Source organism: Salmo salar, chromosome ssa03, assembly GCF_905237065.1.
Source record: "Salmo salar chromosome ssa03, Ssal_v3.1, whole genome shotgun sequence".
NCBI lineage: Eukaryota > Metazoa > Chordata > Actinopteri > Salmoniformes > Salmonidae > Salmo > Salmo salar.
In genome coordinates this window covers 82,953,264-82,968,621 of record NC_059444.1, presented here as the reverse complement: position 1 = coordinate 82,968,621, position 15,358 = coordinate 82,953,264, and the positions used below count along the sequence as shown (strand labels likewise).

The following is a 15,358-nucleotide window of genomic DNA, read 5'->3' as shown; positions in this document are numbered from 1 at the left end:
GTCTTTCCTTAAATACAGAGGCAGTAGTCTTTGTAGTGGGCTCTGAGGAAATGTGGCTGGCCCGCATCATTCCCCCAAACAGTCCTTTGGTTCAAACATGGACATGAAAATGCATGTTTTATGAATGAGCACAGGGCCTCGTGAACTCACAGCGAAGGGCTGCACACACACATAGGTACACTGATCTCAGTCAAACAGATGGGTTGCGTTCAATTATGTACAGACAGGAGGGTTTGTTTAAAATATACTGTAATGTGCTTAAATCTGTGCAATGAGCTATTTTGATTTATGTGCGTGTGCCTGGCTTCATGTGCATAGCTCTAGTGTTTTCTTTTCTTTTCAATAAATGCTTTTTGGGAAGTAACTTTTTTTTTTGCCATGTAGACATGGCATGACAAATAGGGAAGACAATGAGTATAGTATTAAATGGAATTCAATCAATTGTATTGATACCAATCAATTCCATTGTCTGTGATGCAGCTGCTGTAGTCTGGTTCCTGTTTGAGAGACCAGGATGTTTGCTATGTTGTTCCTCAGGTCATTCCTAAGGACTACAAGACCATGACTGCTCTGGCCAAGGCCATCTCCAAGAACGTGCTGTTTGCTCACCTCGACGACAACGAAAGGAGGTAAGAACCCCAAATCATAATCTAACTGACCCAAGATCAGTGTCTAGGGATGACTTCATCCTAGTTAAAAAACCATTAGTGACTGAGTGACTAAGTGAGAGAGCGACATTGTGTGTGTGAGCTAATCATAAAGATGCTTTTTGTTGTTGTTGAGCAATTTTCCCGTGTGGCCACAGTGGGCCAGTGTTGTCTGCAGTGCTGCTGGGTTGAAACAGGTCAAAAGTTGTGAGACCAGCCAGGCGAGAAGAGGGGCAGGCAGACACTGGGCAGAGGGGCGAGGGGTACGGAGAGAGAGAGGGGGGCATGCCGGAGGGAAAATTGACTGCCTGGTGCCGCCCTGTCCTGTGTGTGTGTGTGTACACTGTTGTTGTCGATCGCCATGGCAACCCCCCCCAAGAAAGGCAGGCAGTGTGGATGTTAGACAGTAATCTAAAGTGTGTTGAAATTTTGGTGGGGTGCGGGGTTGGAATTGGGTTACTCGGAACGACACGATTCGCCACGGCTCTGAGAGAGGGTCTGAGGCTGTGGGATTTGACAAACACAAAACAGCAGCAACAAATCAAATCAAACTTTATTTGTCAAATGCGCCGAATACAACAGGTGCTGCTGCTCCAGTTTCAACTGCTCTGCCTGCGGCTATGGAACCCTGACCTGTTCACCGGACGTGCTTGTTGCACCCTCGACAACTACTATGATTATTATTATTTGACCATGCTGGTCATTTATGAACATTTTAACATCTTGACCATGTTCTGTTATAATATCCACCCTGCACAGCCAGAAGAGGACTGGCCACCCCTCATAGCCTGGTTCCTCTCTAGGTTTCTTCCTAGGTTTTTGGCCTTTCTAGGGAGTTTTTCCTAGGGAGTTTTTCCTAGCCACCGTGCTTCTTTCACATGCATTGCTTGCTGTTTGGGGTTTTAGGCTGGGTTTCTGTACAGCACTTTGAGATATCAGCTGATGTACGAAGGGCTATATAAATACATTTGATTTGATTTGATTTAGACCTTACCGAGAAATGCTTACTTACAAGCCCTTAACCAACAGTGCAGTTCAAGAAGAGTTAAGAAAATATTTACCAAATAATCTAAAGTAAAAAATAAAAAAGTAACACAATAAAATAACAATAACGAAGCTATATACAGGGGGTACCGGTACCGAGTCAATGTGTGGGGGTACAGGTTAGTTGAGGTAATATGTACATGTAGGTAGGGGTGAAGTGACTATGCATAGATGATAAACAGCGAGTAGCAGCAGTGTAAAACAAATGGAGGGGGGATTTGTCCATTTTTAAATAGTCCGGCTGGCCATTTGATTAGTTGTTCAGCAGTCTTATTGCTTGGGGGTAGAAGCTGTTAAGGAGCCTTTTGGTCCTAGACTTGGCGCTCCGGTACCGCTTGCCAGAGAGAGAGATTCATTAATCCCTCCATCCCTCCCCTTCACCCCATCTCTTCCTCTCTCTTTCCTTCTTCATCTTTCTCTATCCCTCTATCCATCTTTCCCCTTCACCCATTTCTCCTTAATTCCCTTTTCCATCCCACCCCTACCATTCTCTTTCTTCCCTCTCTATCTCTCCACCCCACCTCCCTCCCTCCATCCCTTCCTTCCTTCCTAATCTCCAGGCCAGTACTGTGGGAAACATCTCAGGTGGCTCCCTCCCTCCCTCCCTCCTTGCTCTGGACTGCAGCCTGAATACTGTTTCATTGCCGGGGAGAATCCATTAGCTCTGTATCCCAGGCTGCATCCGCGGAACAGCAGGGAAAAGCTGGACAGCTTTTTCTATATGTCTCTCTCCCTTCATCCCTCCATTCTAGCCTCCCGACGGTCCCAGGGAGAAAACCCAAAACACACCTTTTTCCATTCTTTCGTCAGCTGGTAATTTACTGCGCTCCCTGCCCCACTTCTTGGCACAGGGCTTCAGTCTGATTGCACGTCAGTGTTGTTGCAACCAGCCGCCAGTTTGCCCAGCAGTGGCAGGCAGAGAAGAATCACACAAGCAGTACACTGTAGTAGAGACCTTGGTTCAAGTAGTTCTTGTTTCCTTGAAAATAATCTGAGCGTTTGATTATGTCTTCCTGGAGTGACAGATGGGAGAAGTTTGCACTTTTGGGTCTACACCTTTAGTTCAGTTGCGCCAGGCACGCTCAGAAAAGCATAGGCAAAGTATTTGAAATAAAGCAAATACTATTTGAACCCAGGCCTGGTGTAGTCACTTAAATCTAGTGCTTGGGTGGCTGATACGGAGGCTTAGGGTTACATTGGGGAAAAATGTGGCACCAGACCATAAACTTGCCTTGTTTTAATGTATACAAGACCTGTTGGCATGACCAGACCATACATGACCACACAGCCCCAGAGTAGACCGTATATGATTCTGAATTTATATGACTGGCTGTTATGTTCGTGTAGCAGCTACAGAGACGGGCTGTCAGCTGTAGACAGACAGGCAGACAGACAGGCAGACAGACAGACAGACAGACAGACAGACAGACAGACAGACAGACAGACAGACAGACAGACAGACAGACAGACAGACAGACAGACAGACAGGATGATGATGATTTGTTCTAAGATGAGTGATGGGGCATAGTGATGATGACAGGTTCAGATCAGCCGGACGTTGTAACTTGGTGTTAGCCTAGCTAGCCTAGTGCTGACAGGGCCCTGTTGGATCCAATTCCCTCTGAATGCAGCTGATGCAGTGATTGTGCATTACGGTAGCATGTTGACATGCTGACAAACTGGCACGTAGTGTCGTCAATTTGTTCCTCTTGAAACTTGTCACACCACATGTAAGAGACACTTGGTGTTTTAGCTGTAAACAGACAGACAGACAGACAGGCAGAAACGCATGGTGTCTGATTAGCTCATGTCTGAGTGATGGGGTGTAACGATGATGACAGGTCAAGATTATGTGTGATCAGCTGGACGGCGGAAGCTGTGACTTGGTGTTAGTTTAGCTCTGACAGCGCCGTGCTGGGTCCAACTCCCTCAGCCTTCAGCTGATGCTCTCAGTCACATTGAAGTTCCATTACCATAGTTTTGTGGTTGACACGTGACAAACTGACACAATTTGTTCCTCTTGAATCCAGTCATACCACTTATACGAAACACTGTTGTTCAAAACCAATAGGCCAATAGTACAATTTGTATACGGTTTCTAAATGAGCCAGAGATGTCTGGGGCTGACGTAGATGGGCAGATGGTCTGTGATGGTCAGTGCTGGCGTGCCCTCTCTGGAGTGTCTTGCAGATGGTCTGTCCATGTCTGGTGTTGCTGAGCTGACAGGCTGTTGTCAATGACAGATGGGCCCTGATTGGCTAGAGTTGTTGGTTCCAAGGCTGTTGCTATGGCAAGGCTGTTCCAAGGCTGTTCCAACATCTCAGACATCCTGGACCCACTCCAATTTGCATACCGCCCCAACAGATCCACAGATGACACAATCTCAACTGCACTCCACACTACCCTCACCCACATAGACAAATCCAATACCTATGTAAGAATGCTGTTTATTGACTACAGCTCCGCATTCAACACCATAGTGCCCTCCAAACCCATCACTAAGCTCAGGACCCTGGGACTAAACACTTCCCTCTGCAACTGGATTCTGGACTTCCTGACAGGCCGCCCCCCAGCTGGTGAGGGTAGGCAACAGCACATCCGCCATCAACATGGGGGCCCTCAGGGGTGCATGCTTAGTCCACTCCTGTACTCCCTGTTCACCCACGACTGCGTTGGTGAACACCATCATCAAGTTTGCTGACGACGTGAAGGTGGTAGGACGGATCACCGACGACGAAGAGGTCAGAGGGAGACCTGGCAGTGTGCTGATAGGACAACAACCTCTCCCTCAACGTCAGCAAGACAAAGGAGCTGATCGTGGACTACAGGAAACAGAGGAGTTAACACGCCCCCATCCACATCGATGGGGCTGTAGTGGAGTGGGTCGAGAGCTTCAAATTCCTCGGTGTCCACATCACTAAGGAATTAACAGGTCCACACACACCCAACGCAGTTGTGAAGAGGGCACGACAGAGCCTTTTCCCCCTCAGGAGGCTGAAAAGATTCAGCATGGGCCCTCAGATCCTCAAAAAGTTGTACAGCTGCACCATAGAGAGCATCTTGACTGGCTGCATCACCGCTTTGTACGGCAGCTGCAAGGCACTACAGAGCATAGTGGGTACGGCCCAGTACATCACTGGGGATGAGCTCCCTGCCATCCAGGACCTCTATACCAGGCGGTGCCAGAGGAAGGCCCTAAAAATGTTAAAAGACTCCAGCCACCCAAGTCATAGACTCTTCTCTCTGCTTCCGCATGGCAAGCGGTACCAGTGCACCAAGTGTGGAACCCACAAGACAGTGAACAGCTTCTACCCCCAAGCCATGAGACTGCTTAACAAGACTGATAAATAGCTAATCAAATGTCTACCCGGACTACCTGCATTGGCCCTTTTTTGCACTAACTCTCTTGCACTGACTCTATGCACACACACACACTGGACTCTACCCACACACTCACACATACTTACACTGACACCGCAACACACACACACATACTATACACCCACACACACATAACATGTTCACACATACATACTGATGCCACACACACACACACACACACACACACACACACACACACACACACACACACACACACACACACACACACACACACACACACACACACACACACACACACACACACACACTCACCACATGCTGCAACTGCCTATTATCTATCCTGCACATTGACTCAGTACTGGTACTCCCTGTATATAGCCATGTTATTACCTGGTACCCCTGCACATTGACTCAGTACTGGTACTCCCTGTATATAGCCATGTTATTACCTGGTACCCCTGCACATTGACTCAGTACTGGTACACCCTGTATATAGCCATGTTATTACCTCGTACCCCTGCACATTGACTCGGTACTGGTACTCCCTGTATATAGCCATGTTATTACCTCGTACCCCTGCATATTGACTCGGTACTGGTACTCCCTGTATATAGCCATGTTATTACCTCGTACCCCTGCACATTGACTCGGTACTGGTACTCCCTGTATATAGCCATGTTATTACCTCGTACCCCTGCATATTGACTCAGTACTGGTACTCCCTGTATATAGCCATGTTATTACCTCGTACCCCTGCACATTGACTCAGTACTGGTACTCACTGTATATAGCCATGTTATTACCTGGTACCCCTGCACATTGACTCAGCACTGGTAGTCCCTGTATTAGAGGTCGACCGATTATGATGTTTCAACGCCGATACCGATTATTGGAGGACCCCAAAAAAGCCGATACCAATTAATCGGGCGTTTATTTGTTATTTTTATTTTTTTCGGTTTTTTTAATCTTTTTATTTTCTTATTTTTTATTTTTTATTTATTTTATTTTTTATTTTTTTTAAATTTTAATTAAAAAAAATAAAACTTATTATTATTTTTTTTTGTAATAATGACAATTACAACAATACTGAATGAACACTTATTTTAACTTAATATAATACATCAATAAAATCAATTTAGCCTCAAATAAATTATGAAACATGTTCAGTTTGGTTTAAATAATGCAAAAACAAAGTGCTGGAGAAGAAAGTAAAAGTGCAATATGTGCCATGTAATAAAGCTAAAGTTTAAGTTCCTTGCTCAGAACATGAGAACATATGAAAGCTGGTGGTTCCTTTTAACATGAGTCTTCAATATTCCCAGGTAAGAAGTTTTAGGTTGTACTTATTATAGGACTATTTCTCTCTATACCATTTGTATTTCATATACCTTTGACTATTGGATGTTCTTATAGGCACTTTAGTATTGCCAGTGTAACAGTATAGCTTCCGTCCCTCTCCTCGCTCCTACCTGGGCTCGAACCAGGAACACATCGACAACAGCCACCCTCGAAGCAGCGTTACCCATGTAGAGCAAGGGGAACAACCACTCCCAAGTCTCAGAGCGAGTGACGTTTTAAACGCTATTAGCGCACACCCGCTAACTAGCTAGCCATTTCACATGGGTTACACCAGCCTAATCTCGGGGGTTGATAGGCTTGAAGTCATAAACGACGCAATGCTTGAAGAATTGTGAAGAGCTGCTGGCAAAACGCACGAAGGTGCTGTTTGAATGAATGCTTACGAGCCTGCTGCTGCCTACCATCGCTCAGTCAGACTGCTCTATCAAATATAAAATCATAGACTTACAGTGGGGCAAAAAAGTATTTAGTCAGCCACCAATTGTGCAAGTTCTCCCGCTTAAAAAGATGAGAGGCCTGTAATTTTCATCATAGGTACACTTCAACTATGACAGACAAAATGAGAAGAAAAAAAATCCAGAAAATCACATTGCAGGATTTTTTATGAATTTATTTGCAAATTATGGTGGAAAATAAGTATTTGGTCAATAAAAAAAGTTTATCTCAATACTTTGTTATATATCCTTTGTTGGCAATGACACAGGTCAAACGTTTTCTGTAAGTCTTCACAAGGTTTTCACATATTGTTGCTGGTATTTTGGCCCATTCCTCCATGCAGATCTCCTCTAGAGCAGTGATGTTTTGGGGCTGTCGCTGGGCAACACGGACTTTCAACTCCCTCCAAAGATTTTCTATGGGGTTGAGATCTGGAGACTGGCTAGGCCACTCCAGGACCTTGAAATGCTTCTTACAAAGCCACTCCTTCGTTGCCCGGGCGGTGTGTTTGGGATCATTGTCATGCTGAAAGACCCAGCCACGTTTCATCTTCAATGCCCTTGCTGATGGAAGGAGGTTTTCACTCAAAATCTCACGATACATGGCCCCATTCATTCTTTCCTTTACACGGATCAGTCATCCTGGTCCCTTTGCAGAAAAACAGCCCCAAAGCATGATGTTTCCACCCCCATGCTTCACAGTAGGTATGGTGTTCTTTGGATGCAACTCAGCATTCTTTGTCCTCCAAACACGACGAGTTGAGTTTTTACCAAAAAGTGATATTTTGGTTTCATCTGACCATATGACATTCTCCCAATCCTCTTCTGGATCATCCAAATGCTCTCTAGCAAACTTCAGACGGGCCTGGACATGTACTGGCTTAAGCATGGGGACACGTCTGGCACTGCAGGATTTGAGTCCCTGGCGGCGTAGTGTGTTACTGATGGTAGGCTTTGTTACTTTGGTCCCAGCTCTCTGCAGGTCATTCACTAGGTCCCCCCGTGTGGTTCTGGGATTTTTGCTCACTGTTCTTGTGATCATTTTGACCCCACAGGGTGAGATCTTGCGTGGAGCCCCAGATCGAGGGAGATTATCAGTGGTCTTGTATGTCTTCCATTTCCTAATAATTGCTCCCACAGTTGATTTCTTCAAACCAAGCTGCTTACCTATTGCAGATTCAGTCTTCCCAGCCTGGTGCAGGTCTACAATTTTGTTTCTGGTGTCCTTTGACAGCTCTTTGGTCTTGGCCATAGTGAAGTTTGGAGTGTGACTGTTTGAGGTTGTGGACAGGTGTCTTTTATACTGATAACAACTTCAAACAGGTGCCATTAATACAGGTAATGAGTGGAGGACAGAGGAGCCTCTTAAAGAAGTTACAGGTCTGTGAGAGCCAGAAATCTTGCTTGTTTGTAGGTGACCAAATACTTATTTTCCACCATAATTTGCAAATAAATTCATAAAGAATCCTACAATGTGATTTTCTGGATTTTTTTTTTTCATTTTGTCTGTCATAGTTGACGTGTACCTATGATGAAAATTACAGGCCTCTCTCATCTTTTTAAGTGGGAGAACTTGCACAATTGGTGGCTGACTAAATACTTTTTTGCCCCACTGTAATTATAACATAATAACACACAGAAATACGAGCCTTTCGTCATTAATATGGTCGAATCCGGAAATTATCATTTCGAAAACGAAACGTTTATTATTTCAGTGAAATATTAACTAAATATGCAGGTTTAAAAATATATACTTCTGTATTGATTTTAAAGAAAGGCATTAATGTTTACGGTTAGGTACATTGGTGCAACGACAGTGCTTTTTTCGCAAATGCGCTTGTTAAATCGTCACCCGTTTGTCGAAGTAGGATGTGATTCAATGAGAAATGAACAGGCACCGCATCGATTATATGCAACGAAGGACACGTTAGATAAACTAGTAATATCATCAACCATGTGTAGTTAACTAGTGATTATGTTAAGATTGATAATTTTTTATAAGATAAGTTTAATGCTAGCTAGCAACTTACCTTGGCTTCTTGCTGCCCTCGCGTAACAGGTAGTCAGCCTGCCATGCAGGCTCCTCGTGGAGTGCAATGTAAGGCAGGTGGTTAGAGCTTTGAACTAGTAACCGGAAGGTTGCAAAAACGAATCCCCGAATCCCCCCTGAACAAGGCCATCATGGAAAATAAGAATGTGTTCTTAATCTGACTTGCCTAGTTAAATAAAGGTGTAAAAATTATTTTTTTTAATCGGCAAATCGGTGAACAAAAATACGGATTACCGATTGTTATGAAAACTTGAAATCGGCCCTAATTAATCGGCCATTCCGATTAATCGGTCGAACTCTACCCTGTATATAGCCATGTTATTACCTCATAGCCCTGCACATTGACTCGGTACGTGTACTCACTGTATATAGCCATGTTATTACCTGGTACCTCCTGCACATTGACTCAGTACTGGTACTTGTTGGAAAATGACGCATAAGTAAGCATTTCACTGTTGGTCTACACCTGTTGTTTACCAAGCATGTGACAATTATCTTTTTTGATTTTATTGCTGGGCTTTGCAGAAAGGTTTCTGCACTCAATGTTTCATACAGGTACACTGGCCTGACTGGCTGGAGTTGGTGGTCTTTGAAGCTGCTATTGGCTGATCTCTCCGGCATACAAGGCTACCAGCCACAAGCTGGTATTGCTTGGCTGTTGGCTGTTATTGGCAGGCCTTTTCGAACAGTAATCTGTCATTGGCTGGTGTTTTTGATTTGGACTGAGCCTGGTGTGTTCTATGAGTCAGTTCCTTCCCTGACAGCTGTAGCCGTGTGAAGAACAAGACGAAGGAAACATCCCATATCATTAGTCACTCAGCAGTTATGTGAGCTGAATGGCCAGCGTTCTGTTTCTCCTATTATCAACTTATTATGTTATCATCCACTCTCCAAAACAGGCTTCCAAAAGGGTTCTTCAGCTGTCCCCATAGGAGAACCCTTTTTGGTTCCAGGTAGAACTCTTTTGGGTTCCATGTAGAACCCTCTGTGTAAAGGGTTCTGCATGGAACTCAAAAGGGTTATACCTGGAACCAAAGAGGGTTCTTCAAAGGGATATCTTATGGGGACAGCAGAAGAACCTAAGAGTGAACCTTTCCAAGAGTGTACCTTTTAATCATCAACCACCAACCATTATCATCGCTTCTAATCATCAACCACCAACCATTATCATCCCTTTTAATCATCAACCACCAACCATTATCATCCCTTTTAATCATCAACCACCAACCATTATCATCCCTTTTAATCATCAACCACCAACCATTATCATCCCTTTTAATCATCAACCACCAACCAGTATCATCCCTTTTAATCATCAACCATTATCATCCCTTTTAATCATCAACCATTATCATCCCTTTTAATCATCAACCATTATCATCCCTTTTAATCATCAACCATTATCATCCCTTTTAATCATCAACCATTATCATCCCTTTTAATCATCAACCACCAACCATTATCATCCCTTTTAATCATCAACCACCAACCATTATCATCCCTTTTAATCATCAACCATTATCATCCCTTTTAATCATCAACCACCAACCATTATCATCCCTTTTAATCATCAACCACCAACCAGTATCATCCCTTTTAATCATCAACCACCAACCAGTATCATCCCTTTTAATCATCAACCATTATCATCCCTTTTAATCATCAACCACCAACCATTATCATCCCTTTTAATCATCAACCATTATCATCCCTTTTAATCATCAACCACCAACCATTATCATCCCTTTTAATCATCAACCACCAACCATTATCATCCCTTTTAATCATCAACCATTATCATCCCTTTTAATCATCAACCACCAACCATTATCATCCCTTTTAATCATCAACCACCAACCAGTATCATCCCTTTTAATCATCAACCACCAACCAGTATCATCCCTTTTAATCATCAACCATTATCATCCCTTTTAATCATCAACCACCAACCATTATCATCCCTTTTAATCATCAACCATTATCATCCCTTTTAATCATCAACCACCAACCATTATCATCCCTTTTAATCATCAACCACCAACCATTATCATCCCTTTTAATCATCAACCACCAACCATTATCATCCCTTTTAATCATCAACCACCAACCATTATCATCCCTTTTAATCATCAACCACCAACCAGGGGAAGACACAATGACTGGTACTTTGTGTTCTGACTGCAGCAGCTCTCCACTGCTGTGAGGTGAGGGGGTGGGGGAGATAGAGAGAGTATGAAGGCAGCAAAGCCAGCCATTGTCCCAGCCTCAGACAGAGATGCCCTCTCTGAACCCTCCTGCTGCTGTGCCACCTGATGCCCAGGTGGGGCCCTGCCCTCAGTGCCCTGGGGCGGCGTGGCACACTGGCACCTGCTGTTCCCCCCTGTCCTGCCAGCACCCTGTGTCCCTGACTCACCCCTGTGCCCCCCTATGACCTCCCTCTTCACCCTCATGCCATTTCCTGAAAGCATGCCCTCAGTCACCTGCCTGCTGTTGCCAGGCAAGACTCTCTCTCTCAGATTCTGAGGCTTTTCGCTGTTCTAGTTCTCCTTAAGGACATGACAGGTTCTCTGTTCTAGTTCTCCTTAAGGACATGACAGGTTCTCTGTTCTAGTTCTCCTTAAGGACAGGAAATGACAGGTTCTCTGTTCTAGTTCTCCTTAAGGACAGGAAATGACAGGTTCTCTGTTCTAGTTCTCCTTAAGGACATGACAGGTTCTAGTTCTCATAAGGACATGACAGGTTCTCTGTATTAGTTCTGCTTAGGAACATGACACGTTATCTGTTCTAGTTCTCCTTAAGGACATGACAGGTTCTCTGTTCTAGTTCTCCTTAAGGACAGGAAATGACAGGTTCTCTGTTCTAGTTCTCCTTAAGGACATGACAGGTTCTAGTTCTCCTTAAGGACATGACAGGTTCTCTGTTCTAGTTCTCCTTAAGGACATGACAGGTTCTCTGTTCTAGTTCTCCTTAAAGACATGACAGGTTCTCTGTTCTAGTTCTCCTTAAGGACATGACATGACAGGTTCTACTTCTCCTTAAAGACATGACAGGTTCTCTGTTCTAGTTCTCCTTAAGGACATGACATGACAGGTTCTACTTCTCCTTAAAGACATGACAGGTTCTCTGTTCTAGTTCTCCTTAAGGATATGACAGGTTCTCTGTTCTAGTTCTCCTTAAGGACATGACAGGTTCTCTGTTCTAGTTCTCCTTAAGGACATGACAGGTTCTCTGTTCTAGTTCTCCTTAAGGACATGACAGGTTCTCTGTTCTAGTTCTCCTTAAGGACATGACAGGTTCTCTGTTCTAGTTCTCCTTAAAGACATGACAGGTTCTCTGTTCTAGTTCTCCTTAAGGACATGACATGACAGGTTCTACTTCTCCTTAAAGACATGACAGGTTCTCTGTTCTAGTTCTCCTTAAGGATATGACAGGTTCTCTGTTCTAGTTCTCCTTAAGGACATGACAGGTTCTCTGTTCTAGTTCTCCTTAAGGACATGACAGGTTCTCTGTTCTAGTTCTCCTTAAGGACATGACAGGTTCTCTGTTCTAGTTCTCCTTAAGGACATGACAGGTTCTCTGTTCTAGTTCTCCTTAAGGACATGACAGGTTCTCTGTTCTAGTTCTCCTTAAGGACATGACAGGTTCTCTGTTCTAGTTCTCCTTAAGGACATGACAGGTTCTCTGTTCTAGTTCTCCTTAAGGACATGACAGGTTCTCTGTTCTAGTTCTCCTTAAGGACATGACAGGTTCTCTGTTCTAGTTCTCCTTAAGGACAAGGTCACAAATCCTGCCTACTGTCCCCTTTTCCTCTCTGACTTCAGTTTCCCCTCTCCTCTCCTCTCCTCTCCTCTCCTCTCCTCTCCTCTCCTCTCCTCTCCTCTCCTCTCCTCTCCTCTCCTCTCCTCTCCTCTCCTCTCCTCTCCTCTCCTCTCCTCTCCTCTCCTCTCCTCTCCCTCCTGTCCATCCAGATTAATATGATATCCACCACCACCTTGCTTTACATAAAGAGGGGTATAGGGAGATTTAGTGGGGAGAGGGGGAGGTTGGAGGTTGCAGATGGGAGTGTGACGAGAGGTCCTGCAGTAACAGAGGGGGAGGATGGGTAACCTGAGAGGAACAGGCAGGGTGGCACTGCATTGAGACACACACACACACACACACACACACACACACACACACACACACACACACACACACACACACACACACACACACACACACACACACACATACTGCTGCCAGTGCCATAGACCGAGACTGCACCGGTCCCGCAATCAACAGTACAGCAACCTCTCAGTCACAAACACACAACCTATACAGTACACACACACACAGCCTCTCAGTCACAAACACACAACCTATACAGTACACACACACACAACCTCTCAGTCACAAACACACAACCTATACAGTACACACACACAACCTATACAGTACATACACACACAACCTATACAGTACACACACACAGCCTATACGTCACAAACACACAACCTATACAGTACACACAACCTCTCAGTCACAAACACACAACCTATACAGTACACACACACAACCTCTCAGTCACAAACACACAACCTCTCAGTCACAAACACACAACCTCTCAGTCACAAACACACAACCTCTCAGTCACAAACACACAACCTATACAGTACATACACACAAACACACAACCTATACAGTACACACACACAACTCATCCCTGTGGACTAGCTGTAGTAGTTTAAATGGGCTGGGTATCATGGCTTGTGTGGAATGTAGGCCAGACAGACTAGTTCCTAGGAAGCCTGGTTTCTGGTCTCTGGTCTCTTGTCCCTGGTCTCTGGTCCCTGGTCTCTGGTCCCTGGTCCCTGGTCTCTGGTCTCTGATCTTTGGTCCCTGGTCTCTGGTCCCTGGTCCCCTGGTCTCTGGTCCCTGATCTCTGGTCCCTGGTCTCTGATCTCTGGTCCCTGGTCTCTGATCTCTGGTCCCTGATCTCTGGTCTCTGGTCCCTGGTCTCTGGTCTCTGGTCCCTGGTCTCTGGTCTCTGGTCCCTGGTCTCTGGTCCCTGGTCTCTGATCTCTGGTCCCTGGTCTCTGATCTCTGGTCCAGCTGGGAAACTAGATGAACACATCAGCCTAGCTCTGGACACATTTCCTAGGCCAGTGGGACATGATATAGTCTGTCAGTCTGTGCTGCTCTCTGTGTGACCTTGGCTGAACTGTAACCCTCAGTAAAAGCCCTGCAGAAGTCATGGTGCTGCCCCATAGCTACTGTACCACGGTAAACACACACACACCCATACCCACACGTCATTCCATCAACAGGTGTGTGTTATCAGGCAGTGCTGAGCAGTGCACTGTGGGGTTTTGTGTAATGTGTAGAAACAGAAACACCTGTTCCACTGTTATCTCTATAGTCTGAAACCATTAAGTCATCGTTGAGCTTGTCTTTCACATTGCTCTGTTTTGTTGATGTGAAAGTGAGAGCTTTTGATTAGATAGAAGGATCAGGTCTAGGCCCTAGCAGAGAAAGGTAATATGTTACCAGGAGGGGGTGGTGGGGGCTGTGGACAGGTTTACAGTATACGTGTGTGTACCTGTGTGTGTCCAGGTGCACTGTGATTTCTGGGGGTATATTTGGCCTTCCTATCACACTCTATCTCAGCAAGACTTCCCCTGTAATGTTGCTCAGTCCCATTAACAATGACTTTAGATACGGCAGATAGAATGTTATCAGCATTACAAACAGGACTGTGTGTTAGTTTCCCTGGGCTGGCTCTGATAGGCTATCTGACTGGTTGCTATGCGGTTGCTATCTGACTTCCTGCTGATGTGATAGGATGTGTGACTTGTGATTGTAGAAGGCCCGGGGCATGTGATACAGGACCATTTCCACACACCTGGACCGACGACTTGGCTGACCTCCCATCTGGCGGACTGTGTATAATAAGTTGTGTGTGTGTTCTTGCACGGGTGCAGGTGTGTTTACGGTAATGTACTGTATGGCATTAGCTGCAGCCCCATATGTTCACGCACCCACACACCACAGGGGTACAGGTGTGTGTGTGTGTGTGTGTGTGTGTGTGTGTGTGTGTGTGTGTGTGTGTGTGTGTGTGTGTGTGTGTGTGTGTGTGTGTGTGTGTGTGTGTGTGTGTGTGTGTGTGTGTGTGTGTGTGTGTGTGTGTGTGTGTGTGTGTGTGTGTGTGTGTGTGTGTGTGTGTGTGTACAGTTAGGGCAGAGACCATGGCTGTCTGCAGGTGTGTTAGATAGAAATATGAGTGGTCATGACTGGTGTCAAAGTTCAACTGTCACCTACAGCCCAACTAAGGCTGAGAACACTGTTCTGTTGATGTTCCTGTATTCATGTCTGTGTGTTTGCATCATCACACACTGTCAGAAATGGTCAAGGCACGCAAACAGAGACGACTGGAGAGAAGTGGGGTCAGAGAGTGGAGCGGTGTGTGTACTGGTATGTGTGTGTACTGGTGTGTGTCTGTGCGT

The 15,358-nt window shown here is 45.1% G+C and overlaps 1 protein-coding gene across 2 annotated transcripts in view; it reads left to right on the top strand.

Moving 5' to 3' along the window:
* The window catches only part of LOC106606482 (cAMP-dependent protein kinase type I-beta regulatory subunit), a 248,907-nt gene that overhangs the window by 56,570 nt on the left and 176,979 nt on the right, over positions 1–15,358 (top strand). For both annotated transcript variants that reach the window (XM_045715631.1, XM_045715632.1), the window contains one exon: positions 538–629. In XM_045715631.1, the coding sequence (XP_045571587.1) occupies positions 538–629 (92 nt within the window). The remainder of the gene's footprint in view (positions 1–537; positions 630–15,358) is intronic.